Genomic DNA, 23,992 nt, shown 5'->3' with positions numbered 1-23,992 from the left:
TATGATCATTAACTTCTAAAAGACAGAGTTATTTAGTGAGAACTGCACTATTACAATTTGTGATATACAGTATATTTTTTCCTGCAACAGAGGCCGTAAAATGACTATAGCGGTATTTTACTTAGTTAAGTGTATAACAATTATTTTCAAGTTGGTAACTAAGAATACAATAAATAAGGCAAGTTTATTGCTATGGTAAGACACACAAAATTGATAGACACGCTTGAATTATAACAACCTAAGGCAACTTAAGGCTTACTATACAATGTGTCCCGGGGATAAGTGACCGCCCGAAATTTTTTGAATATTTGTACAAAATTAAGGATAATTTCCTTTATATTTGGGACTTACCGCCTTTGGTTTTTTTTTAATGATTTTAGTAAATACTGTGACGTGCTGCAGTTTTTAAGATATTTCCTAAGTTTTACATCTTTTAAATTCTTTTTCTTTATTGACTAGCCGACATCATAGTTTATCAATTAAAATTATCAAACATAACAAAAATGTAATAAAACATTTATTAGAAAAAAAAGAAAATAAAAATTCAAAGAAAATAACGCCTTTTTTTCAGTTTTTTCAAAATAAGTCCAATAAATGCCCCCTTAATATCACTTTCTTTTAATTTATTAATAAACTACATGATATTTCCTACAATAGTTCACAGCAATGTTTGCTGCTATTTCAAACAAATGCAAAAATACAGTCAGTTGAAAATTGAAAAAAAAGAGCAAAGCCTGTTATTAACAGGCCTGACAATAAAATTTTTTTAATGATTTTTTTCAAAAATATAAATGAAATTATCCTTAATTTTGTACAAATATTCAAAAAATTTCGGGCGGTCACTTATCCCCGGGACACATTGTATAAATAGTACAAACACAGTACATCAACCAGCCTCAATCTGTCAAATTTCTTCAAAAGATTTTTAACCTTATCACAATAGTGGAAGGTTAATGATCGATTGGCAAAATTTGAAAGATTTGGGCAGGTTGACCTGCTGACGTCTGTAAAAGTATTCATTTAAATTAACAGAATAATTCTCAATTTTCTTCGATCTGTAAATGACCAGCAGTTCAACAGTTACGTATGTCATACATAAAGTTAAATAATTTCTAATTTTCAGCAATAAATATAAAAACAATCACACAACTAACATGTAAACGATTTCTTTGGTACGATATTAATAGGCGACAAATACACTCCAACATCTTAATTTAACGGCAAAAGCTATTCAATCAAATAAATAAGAAACAAACAAATTGGTATATTTTGAAATGATAGCAGATTTTCAAAATAGAATCTCTCTTCGCTTGTCTTTTTATATTTTTTAAATACTTAAATAAATGAGTAAATAGATTTAAAATATATGAATCTGCGATTATTTCAAAACGAATACACGCAACAATATCTAATTAATTTTCACAATAAAATGGTAACAAACAAAAATAATAATCAATAGACTTTTTCTTACTTGTTTTACAAAACAAAAAAAACTTGCATACGAAAATGTTCCGAATTTTTTTCTTGTAAGACAGATAAGAAAAATATATAGGCTCTATGGTAAGTACACGAACTATTTCAAGTCTAAATCTATTTTAATCTGTTAATGTGTTCATATTGCTAACCTGCTTCTTAAATTTTAAGTAAGAGAGAAACGCTAGGTGTATTGAAATTATCTTAAACCTTGTCTTCATGGGGTGGTGTCATTTATCCATTGATATTTACAAAGATTTTAATTACCACAATCGTAATTATTTCTTCTACATTTTACTGAAAGTGCTGTGCAAATCCTGGCAAACCATAGATAGGTTTTAGGTACAATGAAAAAAAAACTGAATTTTAATTTAGATTGTGTACTTGGTACACAATATTTTCTTGCTCACATTACCGAAAAAAGTATATAAGCCGCGACCAGCCTGCTGTGTCGGGCATTATCAATTTCCAATGGAAGCACATAGACGTACATCTAATAAGAGCTTCATTACTGGCTAGAACGCCTTCAAAACAGTCTTGCAGGCCTTCCCGCGACACCTACCCGAAGCGATCACTTGTACAATACAATGAGGAATATAGCCTCGAGCTACAAGCTACACCTTACTCTAACTACAAACTATAAATAAATAAAATCAACAACATAATAGCGAATATCGCGATATAATACGACAATCAAATTTTAACAGCCTCGATCATTCTTTACATTTAACATCTGACTAGTTACTCTGTTCAGAATCTTCGGAAGCTAAGGTAAACTCGATAGATCCTAGTCACTTATAGCTTCATTTATAAAATAAGGTCAGTTAGTCGACAAAAGCCGTGGTAAGCAAACATTTTTAGTACTCTACCAAAAGTTTTCTTTGATCAAGATTTTTGAAAACAATGCCTCTCAATTCTTAAGGTAGGCTATGTAAATATTACAATAATTTATCCTCATTTAACAATTCAATAGAATGACGAAAATAACACATCAAAATTTATAACAGACCGAATAAGTACTAATGCCGTTGAGCATATTATATTTATTTTAGAAACAAATTGATTGACTAGTAACTAACTAGATGAGTTCTATATAGTTTTTATCTCTAGATATGTAGTTCTCTTAGGAGATTAATTCAAAATTCCGTTTAGAAAATTATTTACTTACATTAGAATAATCTATAGAGTGCAATATTTTTTTTCAATATGGCGCAGCGATAAAATGGCGGGAACTTTACTCTTTGAAACAGGCGGAACAAGGTTCTATAAAAAATATTTTGTGCTTTACGCAATTACTAGATTTCGCGAAGAGAATTGACAAAACTTCTAATTTGCAACGGTAATGAGATATTAAAGTCAACTATACCTACGTGTTTTTAATAATTTATGTCAATTTCAACGTTCACCTTTTTACCAAGGCACACCACTATAGGTCCGGTCTAGTCACGAGCCCATTTAATTTAGTGTAATTATCTAATTTAAGCTTATCTACTTTCCAAAACGTTTTGAACAAAGTGAACGTTCACGACCACTGTCCCTTAGGGAGTGAGCACAGCTCCAAGAGGTGCCAACACTATTGGTCGGAGACATTACAAACACGGTCAATGAACTCATGGACAAGTAAATCACAGGACTGAATATCAGTTTCAATCTCATCATATCTACATTTGTTTTTTAGCCAAATAATCTCTCTGCCTCCATTTTATGACAACATAATTTTCATAACTTATTCTAAATTCTAAGTCCTGTGATTAACAAGCCAGTGTTGCACGACCCTTACCTTAAATCTGACGTTAAACGTCAAAATATAGGGAGATAAAAAGTGAAAGATTCTTTGGGTAAATGTTACCCAATTTCCCGCCACACTGAGAAGCTTGCGCGTGAAGAAACCCGCCAGGGGAGGTGCGGTGCTGGTCGTACGCCTCCGATTATTGCTGATCAATATCGCTCAAGTATCTAACCTGGAATAAAAGAAGGTATTCTTTAAATAAGGTAAACGCGGGTGAAGTCGTCATGCCCCAATAGTCGTCAATTAATCTTAAAACATTTATTATTATTTTCTACTGAACTTAAAATGGGCCGGTTTATATATCAACATATTCTTGATAATATATTGCACAATTGAAATAACAATACGGGGTTTTAACAGTCACGGCTTCTAAGATATGTTATTTCAAACGTGTGTGCCCTAACAAAATCGTGTTTTCGTGAAGTTCAGCTGTCAAAAGTGAAACTCAGCACGTGGTTTTGTGTTTTGATTTACATAACTCCAGTGGGGTCTGTGGTATGTTTCTTTGTCCAATTAGATAGTTAAGTTTATTTGCTAGCGATGTAATATGCAATTTGGAATACTTTTAACATAGAAGATATATTTTTTTATGTGACATCTATTGGTACTTCAAAACTCCCATTTGACCCAAAACCCGTCAATTTTACAATTATTATGACGACTACTGGGACATGCTCAAAAGTTGCACTTAAACTCGTCATAATGAGTATATTTTGTGTTTTACAGTACAAAATGCGAATAAATAGCTAATATCGGGACTTTTACAAAATTGATAACTGTCTAGAACGAACATATTTAAGGTTTAGACTACATTTGTTCATAAAACTGCGTTTCTTTTAAGCTTTTTCTTAGGGGTAAATTTTACTCTGCTGGTTCTAGATGCACGTACACAGTCATGTTATTCGATTCAATTCATATGTTTCTTAATGGTTAAATCCCCTGTTTTCTATAAGTATGCACTTTCTACGAGTGTTTTTTCAGGTATACAATGTGTCCCGGGGATAAGTGACCGCCCGAAATTTTTTGAATATTTGTACAAAATTAAGGATAATTTATTTTATATTTTTGAAAAAAATCATTAAAAAAATTTTATTGTCAGGCCTGTTAATAACAGGCTTTGCTCTTTTTTTTCAAATTTCAACTGACTGTATTTTTGCATTTGTTTGAAATAGCAGCAAACATTGTTGTGAGCTATTGTAGGAAATATCATGTAGTTTATTAATAAATTAAAAGAAAGTGATATTAAGGGGGCATTTATTGGACTTATATTGAAAAAACTGAAAAAAAGGCGTTATTTTCTTTGAATTTTTATTTTCTTTTTTTTCTAATAAATGTTTTATTACATTTTTGTTATGTTTGATAATTTTAATTGATAAACTATGATGTCGGCTAGTCAATAAAGAAAAAAGAATTTAAAAGATGTAAAACTTAGGAAATATCTTAAAAACTGCAGCACGTCACAGTATTTACTAAAAATCATTAAAAAAAAACCAAAGGCGGTAAGTCCCAAATATAAAGGAAATTATCCTTAATTTTGTACAAATATTCAAAAAATTTCGGGCGGTCACTTATCCCCGGGACACATTGTATATTGGCCGCTGTAGGCCTCCGCCATTTGATTAAGATCTACCGCTTTGGGTACAAGTAGGTCTAGCACTAGCCTTTGTTTCTACTACGCTTGGATTACAATTTGTGGCCAACAAAAATTGACTGTTCTTACACTATGCTTTTCGTTCAAAATAACTGCATTTCGTTATGCGTATTGTACCGCGTCTTCCTAACGTGCCTTAATAGCGCCTGTATAAAAATCATGTCATTCAACTAGTTTTGACGCAAAAATATTAAAATCAGTTTTAAAACTAAGATGACATAGCTTCCATCGCTGTCACTTCTTTGCTTGTCGTATTCGATATTGATGGGTAAAGAGTAATCTTAAGTAAGATTTTTTATTTAAAATTGTCTGTATTTAGTGATTGCATGATCGTAATTTTAATAGCAGATCATGACTGAAAGAAACTACAAGCAAGAGGGTCTTTTAAAAGTCATAAAAGCTGTAAATCAAGGGCCCACACACAACATCAGATGCAGCAAAAAAATTTAAAACGCCCTTTTAAGACAACTTTAATGAAATGGTGACACAAAACCGACGATTATCCCTGTATATACTATAGAAATGAACCCAAGGACAATCTCCGGTTCTGTGCTAAAGTATTGCTAACTATGGAGGAAAACTACTTGGGCTATTGCGTTGCGAGGGATGTTGATTGGATATAGGAAACTATAGGAACTATGGCACCTGGAAAAAAGTCGTAGTGGCCTGGTAGGCCAAGAATCAACCTCTGAAGTATGAGGGCGCGGGTTCGATTCCAGGTCAGGCAAGTACCATCGCAACTTTTCTAAGTTTGTATGCACTTTCTAAGTATATCCTGCAATGACACCAATGACTGTGTTTCGGATGGCACGTTAAACTGTAGGTCCCGGGTATCCTTGAACATCCTTGGCAGTCGTTACGGGTAGTCAAAAGTCAGTAAGTCTCACACCAGTCTAACCGAGGGGTATTGGGTTGCATGGGTAACTGGGTTGAGGAGGTCAGATAGGCAGTCGCTTTTTTGTAAAGTACTGGTACTCGGCTGAATCCGATTAGACTGGAAGCCGACCCCAACATAGCTGGGAAAAAAGGCTCGGAGGATGATGATGATGAGGAACTATGGCACCTGCCGATGACAATGTATAAAATACATGTTAAAATGGCAGGTGGAGACTCGCCAGCTCACTTACTGGGCCCCCGGGAATCAGTTACTAAATCGCAACAAGAGGGCAACAGGTACATGAGCGGCTGAAGGGTGAGGATGCCTCGGCGGACTTTAAACGCAGATCACGCGCTCCCTGTATGTCCAGCATCACCGGCCCACACGCCACTTATGTACCTCGAGGCACCTACCCTCCGAGCAGGGCTGCTAACTCTGCTCTAGCGACTCCACTCTGGTCGGCCAATGAAGGCAAGCCAAGAGGCGGGAGACCTTCACTCCAGCAGGCCGGAGATGGGGGACAGTATACTCTCCCCGGAGCACTCGGATATATAGCCCCGCGGGGTCGCTACTCCCCGTCATCCACCTCAGATGCCCTATGGGGCTTATTAGATATTATTATTATTGAGTTTGAACGGTTAGTTGTACCTAATCATATTTTATTTTTTTGATTGATACCTTTAAGACAGTAGACAGTTTAAACTGTCTATAGAGATTTTTGCAAATGGTACTTAGCATGCGCTAAGCAGTTCACAAATTTTGATGAATGACAACCTTACCTACATATCTATGAATGTTAGTAATTATTTCGCGATAAGCTATATAAATGAATGTGGCTTTTATTTTTTGTGAATACTAATTATTTTATTTTACAATTTAAATATTTTAAAAGTAATTATTTTACTCGTGCTACATATGCACATGACTGCATCGTTATAATGATTAAAAAATATAACATACTAGCTTCTGCCAGCGGTTTCACCCGCATCCCGTGGGAACTACTTCCCGTACCGGGATAAAAAGTAGCCTATAGCCTTCCTCGATACATGGGCTATCTAACACTGAAAGAAATATTCAAATCGGACCAGTAGTTCCTGAGATTAGCGCGTTCAAACAAACAAACTCTTCAGCTTTATAATATTAGTATAGTTATCGGCACGAATCTTGAGCTCTGACCTACTCCTGCACAGAAGTATTTATTGGGTCCCTTTTGTGGTATGAAGTGAGACGCGGGGACGGGCTAAAGCGGTGATTGGCCCGCAGTGCATCGCGTCATAGCGGTCACTCGGGATTGGTTCTTTGCTAATAAATCACTTCTGCGCAGATGTAGGTCAGAGCTCAAAATTCGTGCCGATAACTACATAGATATTTTATACATAGACTGGTTTTGTGATTCCAAGCGTTTGATAGATAGGAATATAAATTAAAATGCAACCATGTATCTGTTTTATTGAATACCTGCTCTTCTAACAGATTATGGTTTTTTATCTATCTACCTACCTGATGTTTCAAAAGCACAAGTATGCTCAACAAATTCAAGCACAAAAAAAAATGTACATAACTTGAACCTTATGTTCAAGAGCAGAGAGTTTACATTAGCATTAAAAGTTGACGAGTACTGGGATAATTTGACGAGTATCCGTACAAATCAGACGACTATTGGTACAAATCGCCCTTTTTTTACTTTTGCCTTAATAAGTATATAAACCCATCAAAATTATTAAAAAAACATTAGTTAATTAGAATAATGAATAACTACTCTATCACGTCATGCAAAAATTTTCATTTTCTATTTAATATTTAACACACAGTGGCGCTTCAAAGTCAGTGATTTCCGAAATCCGACGACTATTGGTACGTTTACCTTAAGTATTAGGTAGCTCATCAAAAAACATTGGTCCAACAACTTTAAAAGATAAATTCTTTTTCAACAGACCCATCCAAGCATAGCTCGTTCCTATTAATGTGCTTACAGAACCTTCTATACAATTTTGGTAAGGTGCAGATTCTTGCTATTTTATCATTTCTTAACCATTTAGTAAGAAGAGATAGGAAAAGTTTGTCTTGTAAAATGTAATAAAGAATGATGATTTTCAGCTTTTCAAAAACTGATCCAGATTTTTTTTATATATGAATTTTATACGCAGAGACGGCACCGCCACCACATAACACAAGTATTTCTAAATTCAACCAATATATAACTATTAATAACATACCTAAAAACATTTAATGCGGCCTCCCCCCCTTCCCCGCGCGCTGCGGACTCCCAGGCACCGATGACGAGGACAGACCGAGCTCCAGCGCGATGTTCTTATCCACCGGGCTGCGCTTCAGGTAGTCTGATATGTGCTGCACGATTAGATCAATTGCCACTGGAAGGGAAGCAGATATTTTATTTATTTTGTTAGAGATATGGTTTGGTATGTATGTGAATCGTAGCGTTGTGAGTCTATTGGGTAAAGTATGAAACAATGAAGATGTCGGCTAGCTTAAATGGTACCTAAATAATAACATTCAAAATTAGATATTTGAATTTTGACAGTACAATGTATGAAAGTGTTGCCCTATATGACAAGGGCTTTAAATGGATCGAGCTAATGAATTATAAACCTAGATTAGATCAAAGTACTTATGTACCTAAACAATGAAATATTTACTCTTTTCTACCCCCTTTTCTTCATGATAATAAGAAAACTAGCTTTCTACCCTAAAATACATATATTTTAAAGTCCATCTAAGCTAATAGAAAAAAGATCCTAGCCCTAATGACGCGAAAACCACTAGATACAATAGCTTGAATAATTCTACAGACTATAGTGTACCAGGTGTGGACGCCGCGTGAGCTTGCAAACAATACCAAGAAGATAAAACATTACAAGAAACATATTTATATACAAGAGTAAACCTATATACAGACGCTAGTACATATAGCTACTCTATATCTGTATTTTGTCAATCAACATTGAAACTTAAGCTTTACAAATAAGGTTGAAAATCTATTAAAAAAAAATACAGATTGTAGTAGCTTGACGTGCTGACGTCTGTGTTATAGGCATGCATGTCGACTACTTGTGGAAGACCTATAAATAAAATAATTATTCAAAAGCACCTAAAAGAAGGTAAAATGTAAAAATGGTTTTGTAAAAAGAAACGCACCGTCAAGTTTGCAAACACTTTATTCCATTAAAATATACATAAATGGTTTCAATTATACATTGTTGGAAATTATACAATACGATAGCAATAAACATTATACAGATACATTTTTGTGCAGAATACGTAATTGTAGATAACATGTATTTTGTTATGTATAAAACAGCCAAAAAATATGTAATGTAGGAAGGTATATACCGAATAGGTTAGCGCAGCTCGGGTGCACGAAAGGCACTAGACAAATTAACAAATATTTTCAAATTAAAACCATTAATAAGTCATACAGACTTGGTAATGAATTAAAATTGTCACCTGATTTCAAAAATGCAATAAATGACGCATAATTTCGCGCCAATATTTAAAAATGGAATACTTGAAGTATTCAGAGAGGAGGCTGTTTTACACAAAACAATTTTAGTTTCATTAAAATATCAAGTACAAGACAAAAAGGTATATAGATTGGGACATACATATAAATCATTGTATATAAATGCTACGTAAAATGCTGAAGCTCTATGTGCTTACATTAGCGGTTGTGCATAGGAACAACAGAATCAATAAGGTAAATAATATTGTACCTTTAGGTTTAAAAACTAAATGTTGCATCTGCCTTGTATAAGAAAATGGATTTCATTCCTGTCATTAAAAAATGACCAGGTATTAAATAAAAAAACAGTAAAATATTTTGTTATAGTGACAATTATTAAAACATCTGATCACTTTTCCCTTGATGTTAGTCACTTTATGAATTCAAAAACAATTAAAAAAACTTTCAGTCAATAATAAATCACAAACGAAATTAAGTCAAAACAATACAATTTATAACATTTTACTAGGTGTTAATTTTATTACTAAGATATTTTGGACTAAACGCGTATTTCTTGCAGCTTAACAAAGTGGCCACTAGTTGGCACCACTGGTCAGCTACGTCCTGTCAAAGTTCAGAATAGGTAAACATTTTTTTTTAAACATCAATTGTCGAATTACAAATCTTTAAAAATCCGCGTTAAGTCCAATATTACATACAATTTTACGTTTTTTTTTTACGTTTTCCACTACGTTTTTATTATATCACATTAAAACATTGGAATTGGCCACACCGTCTGTTTCTAGTTTTACTCAATATTTGGTACCTATTATACTATATACTATTACATACTTTTATATCATCATATCATAAACGTATTTATACTTTAGTTACTTTTTATTGCTGCTAATTTATTGATATATTTTTAAGATGCTTATGAAAGATTTACTGAGAAGAATAAGGCCATGTCTGCATAGGCAGGAAGCTTGCTTAGTGCCTAGATTTTAGGGAGTCTTTTCGCTGAAAAAAAAAACCAACAATTTCATTTACATGGATGCACGCCAAGCGACCAGATAGATAGGTGCCAAGCACTATGTTCGGTCGGTCTGTTTTAGAACGTTCGTTTTACTAAAGCAAGCCTGCCTGTGCGGACATGGCCTTAGTATTTTATAATAATAAATATTTGAAACGAATACTTTTTCTCAATAATTAAATGCGGAAACAGATGGTGTAAGATGATAATAGTTGGATGTATCTAATCTTTAATGCAATGTAAATTCTATCAGTTTCTACATGATACATATCGATGCGAGTCTTTTCTAATATTGTGTATCAGTCTGTAAAATATTACCTACAGGTTTGCGAGGGACTACGGCAAACTATATTTTTATTATGACAGAAAAGCTGCATAGGGTCGCCTTTACACATGAACTTCTTTCTAAGGCTGGAAACAGTGGTCGACGTAGCAATGTCTGTGCAAGTCTATGAACGCGCACACAGCTACACTGATTTGGTATGTGATTCGGTCGAGACGTACGGTCAGCACTGACCGTCAGCCGAGCACTGTTTCCAGCCTTAGAACTTCTAACAACTTACGGAAGTTACGTAATTCTTACGAAAAAACGTGTAAAGTCAGGATAAGAACCAAAAAGGTTGATTATATTACATATTTTCAGTAGTAGTAGGTACTTATAGTTCGCAACTTGTGTCTACAACAAAAAAGCGTGTTAAAAAACAGCACATTTCTATAATATATTTCTTTCGTCAATGGAAAAATAGATTCTATTTTAAAAGCTATTGGTGTTCAACATTTGTGAAAGGCATCGGTAACTGTTGTCTTAATCTAAACATTTATAACAATTTTAAACGCAAATTATTGCACGGAGCAAAATATATATTATAATAATTGAGACATTTTATTGGAAAGTAGTTTTTCAATATAAAACACGCGATATAAAGGTAAAATAATAATTAATTATACTACATAAAATAATAATATAAGGTTCCGTGTATATAATAACATTGTGCGCTAAAATACGTAGTTTTAATAAGATAATAGAATAAACACTTCAGTAATCTAGAAATTAGCTAAAAAAACTAAAACTTATATCTATTTCCACTATTATGTCTATGTATTGTGTTTATGCTTAAAAGCCTTTGGGCTACGGTTCGAGCAAAAAGGCTAAAGTACCAAAAATATTCGAAATATACATATTCGGTTCTATTTCAAAACGGGCAGTTTAAAAAAATGCATTAATAATAAATTCGACCAAGAACATAACGAATTAGATTTTGATGGCGTATTTTTAAATACTGATCACAATTTTAATATACCATTTTAACCCTTACATAATTTAGTACATATTTACCTTATCACAAAAAAAAACTTAAATTATTATACGTCAAAATTAAGTCTACCAATACATTTAAATTCCCAATAAACAAAAAATATATAAAGGAAATGGTAAAAATGTTTGTCCAAATAACAAATATTGGTTTATCTAACAATTTGTATGATATATTGGCGACCAATGTTGGGGCAATTGTTACAAAGTATACATTTGTAACCCTGTGTAGCGTTCTGGACAACTATTAAAAATATTTCTATGGAGATATAAAAATATTTAAGGTAAAACTTTGAATCTATTGTGCAAGATAATTGGCTATTCGAAAACATTTGTTTTGCAATAGGAAGATTATCTAATAACTACGGGGCTGCGGAATTGTTCGAAAGAGATACCGCGGCCCCGGTACATAAAAGGCCTACGACGGAACACGACGGTATTTAGTCAGTCAGAGTCTGACACTCCCTCACCGCTGCTAACCCACAGCGGGAGGGGTTACTTGATGATTTTTGGAGTAGTTAGAAAAAAAAAGTCGGCTAACTACACTATTACCACTACTATAACTGAAAAAAAAAAATTACGTAGTCTTCGAGACATTAGGTGACCACATTTAAGGTTCACGTGGCTTATCCAACAATCCCAAACCATCTCTTTAGGTTTTTGGGGCATACAAATTTAGAACTATGAAACAGAACTTAAAAAATAAAACATTTCTATATCCCCATAACTACTGACATATTGTGAACACGCTGTACGAATATACTTAAACTATATGCTTTGAAAAGCTTCAGCCTTATAATAAACAATAATGGACCTTAACTATAACATTACTTACACATGGATATTGGAGAAATACCTTTATTGCAGCACACAAGATATCTTAAAAAAATAATCGAAAATAAAAACTGAAATGATTGTGACCATCTTACTTCGTCAATTATGTAAATAACAGCACTTATTTTGAAATAGCTTTATAATGACGTTTTTAAATAAAATTTTGTTAACCAAACATCATTATTATTAGTCACATTAGGAACGTAAATGGCATAAAAATAAACCAAAATTTCAGAGACAAGAGAAATACAAACCTTTTTTCAAAGAAGAAGCTACTTTAGCATATTTTGAATCTGTATAAATAGGTATTTACCTACATATTTAGTTCTGAAGTTTATCATTCGTAAGAATTGGTTAAGTAAACGGAATCATGCCAAAAATCATTTGATTGTGTAAATTTTACTAATGTGGAATTAAATAAAGCTTTATTATTACATATTTAGTTATTGAAGATAAGTCGTGTGCTACAATCAATAGAATCGGTTACAAGTTTACAACTCAAGTTGTGTGAACTACTGGGACATACGCTCGGAGGCCGGAGCTCGGCTGTCACTTTGTTATATCTAAGTACTCGTTACATAGAAATTAAAATCATTAATCATTAGCGTCAGGAAAATTAATGTTTTTTATCTAGTCAATAACTTGGTATGGTATCTATTTTATCTATTCCTGAATATAAAAGAAACTTTTATGTAATACTCAACCAACTAGGGCACAGCATGTCAAAGAAAAATAAAGTTTTTTTGAACAGCTGAATACTGAAATGTCACTCAATTTTTCAACTTTCACTTCACAAAACTTAAACTTAAGCGACATTTAAGTAATTAAACTCAATTGTTACTTGATTTTAAGTTCTACTTAAAACATTTTGTCGCAAAAATTTTCCTAAGTGATACAGATACAGAATGATGTTTAAGCAGTCCTCAAAAATTGAGTGGCATTTCAGTATTCAGCTTTTAATCAAACTGACGAGTACTTAACAAAGTCACAAACCGTGTTCTCCTAGCACTATCGGCTGAGAGTGTCTTCGGAACTGCCAGACATCCGCCTGCCATTGGTCTCATCCACCTCCTGGTGTCCATTGCATCCATTCACGACCTTCGGAGGCGACGCCCTCTTCTTATACATGATATCCCAAATATGGTGCACGATTAAGTCAATAGCCACTGCAACAATGCAAAACGGACTTTAAACGCGGGGCAATACGGTCGACTTTTGCAGCTACATAAGAGCATAGCCGCTGCAAACTGTTTTGCGTTTCTTTTTTTTTTCAAAGTTCGAATACAGAATGTGGAAGTATACGACCTCGTTGCAGTGGCTATGACCTTGTGTCACTTACCTTGGAGTTTAAATAACACTTAGATAAACGTGAACAGAAAGTTTAGATAAATACGAAGAAAATCTCTATTATTTTAAACATTTAAAAATCTCTATTATTTTAATCAATAAAATGATAAATATGAAAAGGTTATGTTAACATATCCCCTGTTTTGAAAAAGACGGTTTTTGTTATGAAGTCGCCTAATTTAAGAAGTCATAACTCAAAAACGACGGATGTATTCATTGCTATCATTTTTTTTCTATCACGTTGCCATTAAAAAGTCATCCATATAAAAGTAACAAACACGCGACAATAAAAGTACATATAGTTCCGTGAAATCAAATTATAATACTACTGGCCTAATATATTTTTATGGTTCCTATTAGATTGATATACGATAAATATATAATAATTAAAACTAAAGTAATAAATGGAAAAAAGAACTCACCCAGATTATCAGCACCCCTGGGAATGATGACGTCAGCAAACTTCTTGGTCTGCAAAGATCAAAACATGTATTTGATATTATATTTAGAATGCAAGACAGACATTTGAGATGATGTTTTAATAACACAGGTCTTATATGTTTAGTGATCACAGTTTTCAATAACATAAGATGACGACCTGTAGCTGAATAGTTACAGTTTTGGTTCAGTATATGCTTGTAAAAATAATCAAGAGTTTTGGGAATCACAGACTTTAATAAAGATTACAGTAAATCTAAAATCGTCAACTGACTTAGAATCTTGAATGGGAGAATCATATTGCACAGGTTATACTGAGTTGTTGAGATCTGGTAGGCAGTTGGTAAATGGTACTCAGTTGCATCCGGTAAAACTCGAAGCCCACCCCGACATAGTTGAAACGACCAACAGATTATGAAAATGAGTTTAGGTTGCTTTTACGGGACTTGTTGCGATAATTGAATTCGGAAACTGACGATAAGCTACAAGATTGGTTAGTAATAAATAAACTGACCGGCAAGCAGAACTCCTCGAAGGCAGGCTTGACGAAGTTCATGTACTGGTTGAGCACCTGCTCCAGATCACGACCGCGCTCCATTATGTCGCGGGGCACTGGAAATACATACAGGACTTATATCATAGTCGTAGATTACCTAATGTTTATTTAAAATGTGAGGTATCAAATGTCAAGAACAAGGGTGACTGAGTATTGTCCTGGCATGAGATTCAGGGTTCATTGTTTAAGTAAGATAAAGGGTAACTAATTTACGGGGAACCTGGACTTTCAAGTCTGAAATTGCCAATCGGGAGCAAGCGTCATGCTTAATCCTTTTTGAATGAGATACCTGATCACTACTGAAGGATGATAAAAAAATGCTGATAATAAAAAAGGCGGATATCTTTCTGTGTAAATTAAACCCGTATCACTAGGCTGAAACTTTTCACTTGTTAATTTCATCAACACAACATAATAATCGAAAAATAATACAGAAGTCATACCTCTCCTAGCCAGCCTGGTGTCGGAGTCAGTATCGACGAAGAGCTTCATGTGGAAGAGTTCGCGGACCTCAGGGAAGTAGAACACGAGGATGCCTTCAATCAGCACTACGTCAGCTGGGTAGATGGTGTGCGAGCGGTGGGGGCTGCCGAATACGTGTTTATTAGGCTACTGATTTTACTGCAGGGTATTTGAATACAAGGGTTTATCGCTATATATCGGATATATTAATGCTACATACTTTTCGTGTTTATCGTAATCATATGTGTTTCGAAACACAAGAGATTCCATTACGCCTGAATATAATAAATTCTCGATAATTTTGCATTATTTTCAGTTACTTTGAAAGACTAAAAATAATGGAGATTTACATAGAGTGAATATGGTTTGATGATTCTTTTTTCGATTAGAAAAGAGTTCTCAAAACACCCATGGATATTTTCTCACACTAATCCACTATCCGATTTCCACATGTCATAATTTGATGGAGAGATTTTTTAAGAAGAAGTCAACAGACATTTTTTACACAACAGAACTTACCTAATAGAGTTAGTGATATAATCATACTCCGGAACCTCAACCTTTTTTCCGGCCAGTATATCCTTCAGAATAGCCAGCAGCTTCTTATCATCAAAAGCATCGGGGTGATCAAAGTTGAACTGTCCCCGTTCAGCCCGGAGCCTCTCTGAGGGGGTGAGGGTGCGGTAGAAGGAGTCCTGGCTGATGCAGACGACGCGGCGTTCCGTCTGCTCTTTGTGCTGCTGACCAAGCTTCTCCATGATGCGCTGGCATACTGTTGACTGGGGGACAATTTGATATGTTGTGACTGTAGTGGTTTTGTTGAGGAATATAAATAGTGTGTAGTTTGGAAAATTGTTTTGACACTCTCAAGGTCTCAGCAGGGTTGGCAGAGGATCTAAGTCAAAATTATTTATTTTCAATAGACCTTTGCAGACTCCTAAGCACTGTTAAACTGTTTGTGTATGTTTCCAAAAAGTATAAGGTGGTTCCCAAAGCTTCCAAAATTATTTTTTATATGCCCAAAGACAAAGAAGGCAATTAAAGGCATACTATGACGAGTCAATAACTGATATCCACAACAACTCAAAAATATAAGAGGTGAAAAAATATCCATTTGATTGAAGCTTTTCCTTTCTGTCCATCATTGCAAGCCTATGCATCATCATATTGTACACAGATATATAACCAACATATATGCATCAATACATGAATTACTAGTTGTTCCCTGCAGTTCCACCCACATATAGTGAGGACAACCAGGTAAAAGGTAGCTATGTCCTTTCTCACTATCTACTATCTGTGTAACAATGTTCTGTCAATATTTATAAGTGGCTCTATATTAAGGCTCAGTTAAAATGCACAATCATTTGCAAAACCACTTGTAAATATGCATAGATAATACTGATAAGTGATCACCCCACTTAATATCAAGTGGTCTCTTATAATTCCTCTATGATTGCTTCATTATAAATGTATTAATTAGTCATTGTGTTAACATTTACATTTTGAATAAATAAATATTCAAATAATATTCATGATCCTAAATGCTTACAAGAAATGATAATTTTCTGTCCCAGCTGGTACTATTTTTACCATCACCAAAACTTTTCTATTTATTAAAAATATTACTTCAAACTGCATATATTTACCATTAGCAAAACTATTCTATAAACAAAAATATTACTTCAAAATGAATATATATGTATGTGTTTGACTGATGTAATTTATTCTGTAGTTATTTCATATTCATGACTATTTATTCCATTTTAAAACTCTCTTTGCTATCAATACAATAGGAACCAAGTTTAACTATCAAGGTCTAAATTACACATTCAGTTACCATTTAATTTCAAGCATAACATTGGTTTCTGTTGATTAGAGATTTACTTTTACCTATTGTTATACAAAATGCTATTAACGAGCTGCCCAAATTATGCGGACAGATAGCAATATTTTCTATGAGTCTTGTAGAAAATATGTTTACAATATCAATGGAAGTGAATTTTTCGTCATCCGCAACAATGAGGTTGGTCCATGGAGGTTATGCATACAACGTAGTGAACCTCAACAGCCTCTGACCTTTGCAAAACTACGTCAATATCAAAATAGTGCATAGAAAACTGCGCAGGGAAATTCTTCGTTACGTAAGTAACACTTCAAATGAGAAAATCGATAATGGTATACCAAAACATTAGGTTAGGCTCACCTTGCCGCTGGCTGTACCACCAGCCACGCCGATCAGGAAAGGAGTTTTACTCTCAAAACCATTGGCCGTTGAATAGTCCGTAGATTTATCAGCCATTTTGTACGTGTGTATCGGCCTTAGAGAATTTCTTAACTTTAAAACACCACAATACGCACTCACACGACACTTCTGCAGTAAACCTGACATTGACATTTGAATGCAGTATTGCCAAGGTCAAAAAAAGTGGCAATCAGTGTTGTCGCTGAACTTTATTGGTGATTAGAACCTTCAAAAGTGGTTGAATAAAAATTTCTGAATGATAAGATATCGCCAAGATTACATACTGGATCATTTAAATAGTAACGACATTTTATTGATGTATTTTCTGCTGTTTCTAGTGATTTTAATATTCTGTAGACCACTTCTCTTATCCGGATGAAATGTTGACTACACCGTTTATCTCCAAATATCAAATATTATCTCGCAAAAGGTCTTCGCATTCTTTATTAAAAAAATCTTCTTGTTGAGGATAGAAAATAGCCTAGCAGAAGTGAACAGGATAGATACCTACGGCAGTGAAGATTAATTTCTAACTGGAAATATTCAACTGTTTATGATGCTATTCCTACTCCTATGTCTCAAGGAGGAGAAAGGAGGAGCTAGGAAGAGGCGATTCTTGTAAATATCAAGTGTACTTATAACTAAATCAGGTTTAAAATAAGAAATAAACTTTCAAAAATATTTTTTATTGATTACAACATTAAGAATATACAAAACAAAAATATACGGAATGTAACGGCAGCATTTATCTTACACACCAACATCGTATACAAAACAGCGCAACACGGTTCCTCTGACAAATAAATGAACTTCATTCCAAAAATACTGCACGAAAAATAACAAAAACTAGTATTCGAGTTTAACAGATTATAAAGTAGTATTTAGACTTGGTTTCTGAGCTTCTTGTCGGCTTGTCTGAGGGCAGCGGCCATGTGCAATTGCTTGACCCTAAGGCGGGCCCACACGAGGTAGTCTTGGAGGCCGATGATTTGTGCAGCCATGAGGGCGGCACTGTCTGGGTAGATCACGGTGGCGCAACCAAGGCCGGATGGCACGGAGAGGGAGGACCAGATATCCTGAAAAGAAGATAAGATTTCAAATAAAGTTGTTTGCAAATAAAAGTACTAATTGTATTGTATGCATGTAATCGTAGGCGTAGGATTGCACTCAAATGAGAACTATCTACAAATGATGGCTTAAGAAAGTGACATTCCGATTTTAGGGTGGTCAAATCAATAATCCATATTAAATTGCTCAATGAAAACACCTAATAAATTACATTGTTTGACTACCAGATTGGCCAAAGGACTACCACTAGGTACTGCAATATACCTACAATGGTTTATCTTCCTTCTTTTCTAAACAAAATCAAAAGGATCAATAGTTACCTGGACCATTTTATCAGAAGGCGGAGGGCAGTTGATGACAGGGTACGAGGTATTGCCTGACAGCACGGGGCCCAATCCGTTAGAGCGTCCAGCGACAGCGATGAACACGAGAGCTCCGTGAGTATCTTCATACTGCTGCATGATGCGAAGAGTTTCCTCTGTGGCCTTGTGTGCTGATGTTACGCGGAGGTCCACGTCGAGACCGAGTTCGCGAGCGGCTGTGGATGGAAGTTTGTTAGTAAAGTGATCTTGGTTAAGGGAGATTTAAGGCCATTGGAGCATTTTTTTTAGAAGTCTGGTACGGAACCTTGAGATAACTTTTAAAGAGATTTGGAAGAATATACAGAAAGTCGCTACAATAATTAGGACAACGTGAAGTGGTGAAATAGGAATTTTCGAACTACCTAGTCCACTTGGATTTGGATTGTTTTACTATCTTGCAGACCTTACAAAAATCACCTTTATCGAACCTGTCACCAAGTCCAATAATAACGAACTGAGCAAAAAAACCCGAAAACCTCAACTACCTTTAGCGATCTTCTGGCAATGCTCCTGATCAGCTGGGGAGCCCATGAAGACCACGACCTTGTGGTGTACAGTCGGCTTCAAGTGGTCGAGCTGGTCCTTCACCCAGGCGAAGTTGCGCTTCACTGTGTCTAGGTCAGCTGCTGTCACTGTGGTCAGGTTCCTGTATACCTGGAGATGGATTATGGATTACAGTTTGAGGTTCTGTGGTGGTTCAAGATGATGATCGTATTCTTTGGAAGGATGTGTAGAGGTATTTCGCACTTCTGGCCATAGTAGCCATAGGTTAGGTTGGGTAGTCTTCAATATTTATGTTATAATCAAAAGAACAATATGTATAGAAAAAGCGGTGATAAATATCAAGAGAAAATTTGCAAAATTGGTGATAAAGGTAGGGACTTCATCTTACCTGTTTGTCCACCATGAGCCTCTTGTCTCCAGAGGGCCACAGCCTCCAGGAGTCGGAGTCAATCACGTCAGCCAACAAAATGTTACCTGATAAGAATATTGTACAATTAATAAAATTGTTTGTCCAGGTGCTAGTTCAAAAGTTTAGGGAGAGGTATACATTCAAGAATGGACAAATTTAAAACGTACAGAAAATGAAAAATTGCAAGTTTTGGACAGCAAAGAACGGGTTATTAATTTCTTACCTTCAGGATCAACACCGAATTCGATCTTCATGTCGATAAGCGCGCAGTCGCGAAGAGCCCACGCCTTCTCCAAGATCTCGAACACCAGGATTGTGGCCCTCCTCATGTAGTCTACCTCATCCTGACCTGATGGGGAAAAGGGTTTTTGGCATTTACGTGTAGTATTGATATAGTAGGTATTGATAGGTATTTTGATGTGGAAAAGTAAAGAGGTAGGTTTTGGTAGGTGTGAAATTTTGCATATGCCTTAAGTGTCTTAAGGATCTGTTATGATAAAGCGAAACATTATATCATCACCTTCTTTTTCGTTTTCATATAGGCTAATTGGCAGGGGGTCGTTCAGCAATGGATGGCAAATGGCAACATTATACTGTGGCTTCATATCCTTATATCTATTAATACCCTAATGAACTTACCAATAGTAAGTCCATTGATCTTAAAGTTGGCAGAAACAATCTGTTCCTCTGACCACTGAGGGTCGTGGTTAGCATCATCCTTGAAGAAGGTCTCCTGCTTTGGGGGAGTGAATCTGAAGCCCTCGGGCACTCCAGGGTTCCTCTTGAGGAAGGATCCGGTGGCCAGGCGCCTGGTCACCCACTCAATCGGGATCATGTCGCATTTTTTGGAGACGAACGCCGTTGGCGATGCGATTTTGACAAATGCGGTGTTGATTCCTGAAAATTGAAAGATGAGAAAAGGTTAGTTAGACATGTGAATGGATTCTAGATTCAATAATATTTGAGCGTTGGATGGTTTGATGAACCAAAAGTGGTTTGCTAATAAGGTTCCCTATCATGGGATATCTCATGATCCTACACTAAATAAATGAAGAAACGCTGAAACGGTCCCGTTTAGTATTGGTCTTGGAATTTGGAGTCGAAGAATTTAAGTATCAGTTTAAGTAAACTGTCGTAATAAGACAGAAAGTGAAATTATCCAGCATGATGTCACAAATATCCAAATTACATAACAAATCAATGTCCACCCCAGTCCGATGGCGTCAGCAATTGTTTTCTATTATTAAAAAAAACAAGCCCATTAAAGATAACAAATTATAATACTCCATAAATATTATGATGATGACCTTTATCGAAGGCAATGTTTCATAACTGTTACATTAAGATTATCTGTTTGTTGTTTGCGCAGGAGTCGCCGGGTCACAATAATAAGAACGTATTACAATTTATATGTTGTTTATGGATGAGGTAAATAAATGATGCTGGGGGTAATGAAGGACCTCTTTCTGAGACGAGGGTCTGAACTATCTTTTTTATAACGCTTTTAGAATATTTTGACGAATCATGGGAAGTTCAATCGTTGCTTCCATTCTCGTTCCTTCTTTTACTAGCAACATAACATGTATGATAGCTACATGTATAAGTAGGTATCTTATTTAAAAAGCGAAAGTGTCATTTCACTTTATAATATCATTAAAATAACAGTCAACGTACTCCCATCCAAAACAAAAATCTGCACCCACAACATTAAGAGCTATTTTCGTAACACCGATCTTAACCGACCAATGTTACATCATTTGACCATATGGTTTATCGCGAAGATAAGGACCAACAAAAGACTATTGTATATAGAATGAGATAAATTGAACGTAGCAACGGATGAAGGGCGAATATATTGCCCTTGGACTCCAATATCGGACCACAGGCGGAGTTTTGATAATAATTTGCCAATTAGTGATGAGCTGCTTGGCATTCTTTGCGAATGGCACGTGTCAGTGATTTGGATCTTTTCTGATGATGACTGGAAATCTTAGGGAATAGATTGCACGGTGATCCTTACCTCATGGTACCCCTAAATAAGATTTCTGTGGTTACTTCCTAAGTATTTGGTTTGTTTTACGTAGATCACACAAATGCAATATTCAATTTATGCGATAAAGATCTCAACCTGACTAATTTTGTTATTGTCAGAATATGCACGAGAAGATCTACCCATTGACGGGGTCAATTTGTCTATCTGCTTGTCATGCAAATATAGTGAGTAACTTTTGGAAAGTGTGAATTTTAGCATAAATGAAATACCTACTCATGCGTTATACAGAGTCAGAGTTAGCTCGAAAAGAATACACCGTTTTTTCGCAATGTCTTCTCCAGTTCAAGGGAGATTATGTAGGTAGGCCCCCAGAAAAGCCAAAAGCGAGGATCGAAACGACGGTAAAGATTAATTAAAAGATTTTCCAACTCACCAGCAGCCTTAAGAATCTCGAAGACTTTAGCATTGGTCTGGTTGGAGATGGCAGCTTTGCCTTCCAAGTCATGAGCCTTGACGCCGTCTCCAGCGGTGATGCGGTCCTTGTTCAGCAAGAGGCAGTGTCCTGGCTGTTCCGGGAGATCGAAGACTTGCTTCGTTTTACCCTCGATGATCAGCTTGCCCAGCTTGTAGCCGCCGACTGGAATGATTTGTATTTGGAGTTAGTTTGAATTTTGCGCCATTTTGAGTTTACTGTTTTTTTTTTTTTTTACATAAGGACGTCTTCACCGGGTTTTAGAATGAGACTATCTTGATTTGTAAGAGTAGTCCTAGTTTCGGTACCTAACTAAATATAAATTAGGTACTATTAAGGATCTGATTGCAACTATCGATAAGAATTTTGTATAAAGTTGACGAAAAAGAGTATTATTTATCCCTGTACCAATACCTAAGTAAGCAGATTATTTTTTTAGGCATATAACCTATTTGGTAAGTATTTGGGCTAATTAATTCGATGTTAGGAGGTACATACGTTGCAGGTACATACTTATTTGCTTACAATACAAATGGTGAGGTAGATTATGCTCAGTTTATTTAATATACCTAATTTACCTACTTTCCTTAGTGACTAATCTACCATATTTAATTAGATACGTGAATAAAATAATATGACGATGGAATTTAAATTGTATGAGGGCTCTATGAATTTTACTTGAGTAGGCAGGTAGTATGAAGCGGAATTTGTCAATTTTGTGGCCTTTCTCCTTTAGTCTCTGACAATCAATAGGTAATTTATTTAAAACAAAAGCCCATGAAATTAGTTCTTTAAACAACATTATCAAATACAATTCAGCGATTATTCACGTTTTAGATTAGCATCCCATTAACATTCAGTATGAGGGTAGTTTGCGTTTCGATGTTTCATAATGGACAAAATCGTGATACTTATATTTTATACGAATAAATAGGCCATTACCAAGTTAGAAAAGAAGATAAAAAACTTGTATCAACAAAAACTAGTCAAAAGATTCAACTAATTCATCATCAAGGCCGAATGAAGCAAATCTCCATAGCGCGATTAAAAGAACAAACGACAAAAAAACAGACGAATAAAATTACATGCTTGCTATCTTTGTCTATGGCACTTCTTAATTTAGCAGGGTTATATCGCCAGTAACAAAACTTTCGAAATGTAAATAAAAACTTTACCTTCTTTTGGAGCTGCCATTTTCTTTTAGCGGGAGTTGTTGTGTGTGGAATAAACAAGAGTGGGTTCGCGCGTTTGTTCCACGGCACAGCGAGGGCCTTTTATAAAGTTTGTGAACGTAGACGCGGAGAATATCACCACGTGCTCCTTTACGTACACGACCGGCCGGTTTGATAACAAGCGGTATAGTAGGATCACATGGTCTTGGTATTTGCAATATATTGAGACGTTGGTTTTTACTACGAAAGCCTTAGCGTATAAGCAAAATATAAATACAAAATGTGAAATCAAATAGTATTTTTTGATGACTTTTCTAGGAAATGTCCGAGTACAATGATAAAATCGAAATTAATAAAAACCTGCAATTAGTTATTATTATACCTGTAAAAAATACCATCATTCGTGGGTCATAGTTCCCAATCAATGCAGATAGCGTTTCGAATGGAGTGACTGCGCAGGTACCTATTTTACCTTTTCAACGACCCAGTTTTCTGAGATCTCCGATAGCTTTTAGCAAAACTGGTAAAGGTTCAT

General features: G+C 35.2%; 2 protein-coding genes across 3 annotated transcripts; both read right to left on the bottom strand.

The window, feature by feature from the left end:
• Window positions 1–1,842: 1,842 nt before the first annotated feature.
• On the bottom strand, window positions 1,843–17,675 carry Uck (Uridine-cytidine kinase). 2 transcript variants are annotated; one of them, XM_064034673.1, is made up of 7 exons: window positions 17,439–17,675; window positions 15,752–16,011; window positions 15,214–15,356; window positions 14,729–14,826; window positions 14,199–14,247; window positions 8,007–8,162; window positions 1,843–3,434 (listed from the first exon to the last, which is right to left on the bottom strand). In XM_064034673.1, exons 1-6 carry the CDS (start codon window positions 17,628–17,630, stop codon window positions 8,017–8,019), a joined length of 888 nt encoding a protein of 295 aa, XP_063890743.1. In that variant the 5' UTR covers window positions 17,631–17,675; the 3' UTR covers window positions 1,843–3,434; window positions 8,007–8,016. The 2 variants fall into 2 exon arrangements, with proteins under 2 accessions (XP_063890743.1, XP_063890742.1); XM_064034672.1 differs by lacking the exons at window positions 1,843–3,434; window positions 8,007–8,162 and adding an exon at window positions 8,949–13,595.
• A 467-nt stretch (window positions 17,676–18,142) lies between these two features.
• Window positions 18,143–23,684, bottom strand: LOC126055027 (bifunctional phosphoribosylaminoimidazole carboxylase/phosphoribosylaminoimidazole succinocarboxamide synthetase). The gene is made up of 8 exons (XM_064034843.1): window positions 23,461–23,684; window positions 22,247–22,450; window positions 20,460–20,717; window positions 20,044–20,169; window positions 19,800–19,885; window positions 19,393–19,561; window positions 18,866–19,083; window positions 18,143–18,553 (listed from the first exon to the last, which is right to left on the bottom strand). The coding sequence occupies exons 1-8, from the start codon at window positions 23,477–23,479 to the stop codon at window positions 18,359–18,361; spliced, it is 1,275 nt and encodes a 424-aa protein (XP_063890913.1). The 5' UTR covers window positions 23,480–23,684; the 3' UTR covers window positions 18,143–18,358.
• Window positions 23,685–23,992: the final 308 nt, after the last annotated feature.

This window comes from Helicoverpa armigera, chromosome 5 (assembly GCF_030705265.1).
Source record: "Helicoverpa armigera isolate CAAS_96S chromosome 5, ASM3070526v1, whole genome shotgun sequence".
Classification (NCBI taxonomy): domain Eukaryota; kingdom Metazoa; phylum Arthropoda; class Insecta; order Lepidoptera; family Noctuidae; genus Helicoverpa; species Helicoverpa armigera.
Note: the sequence above shows the minus strand (reverse complement) of the source record. Positions and strands in the feature narration are given on the sequence as shown.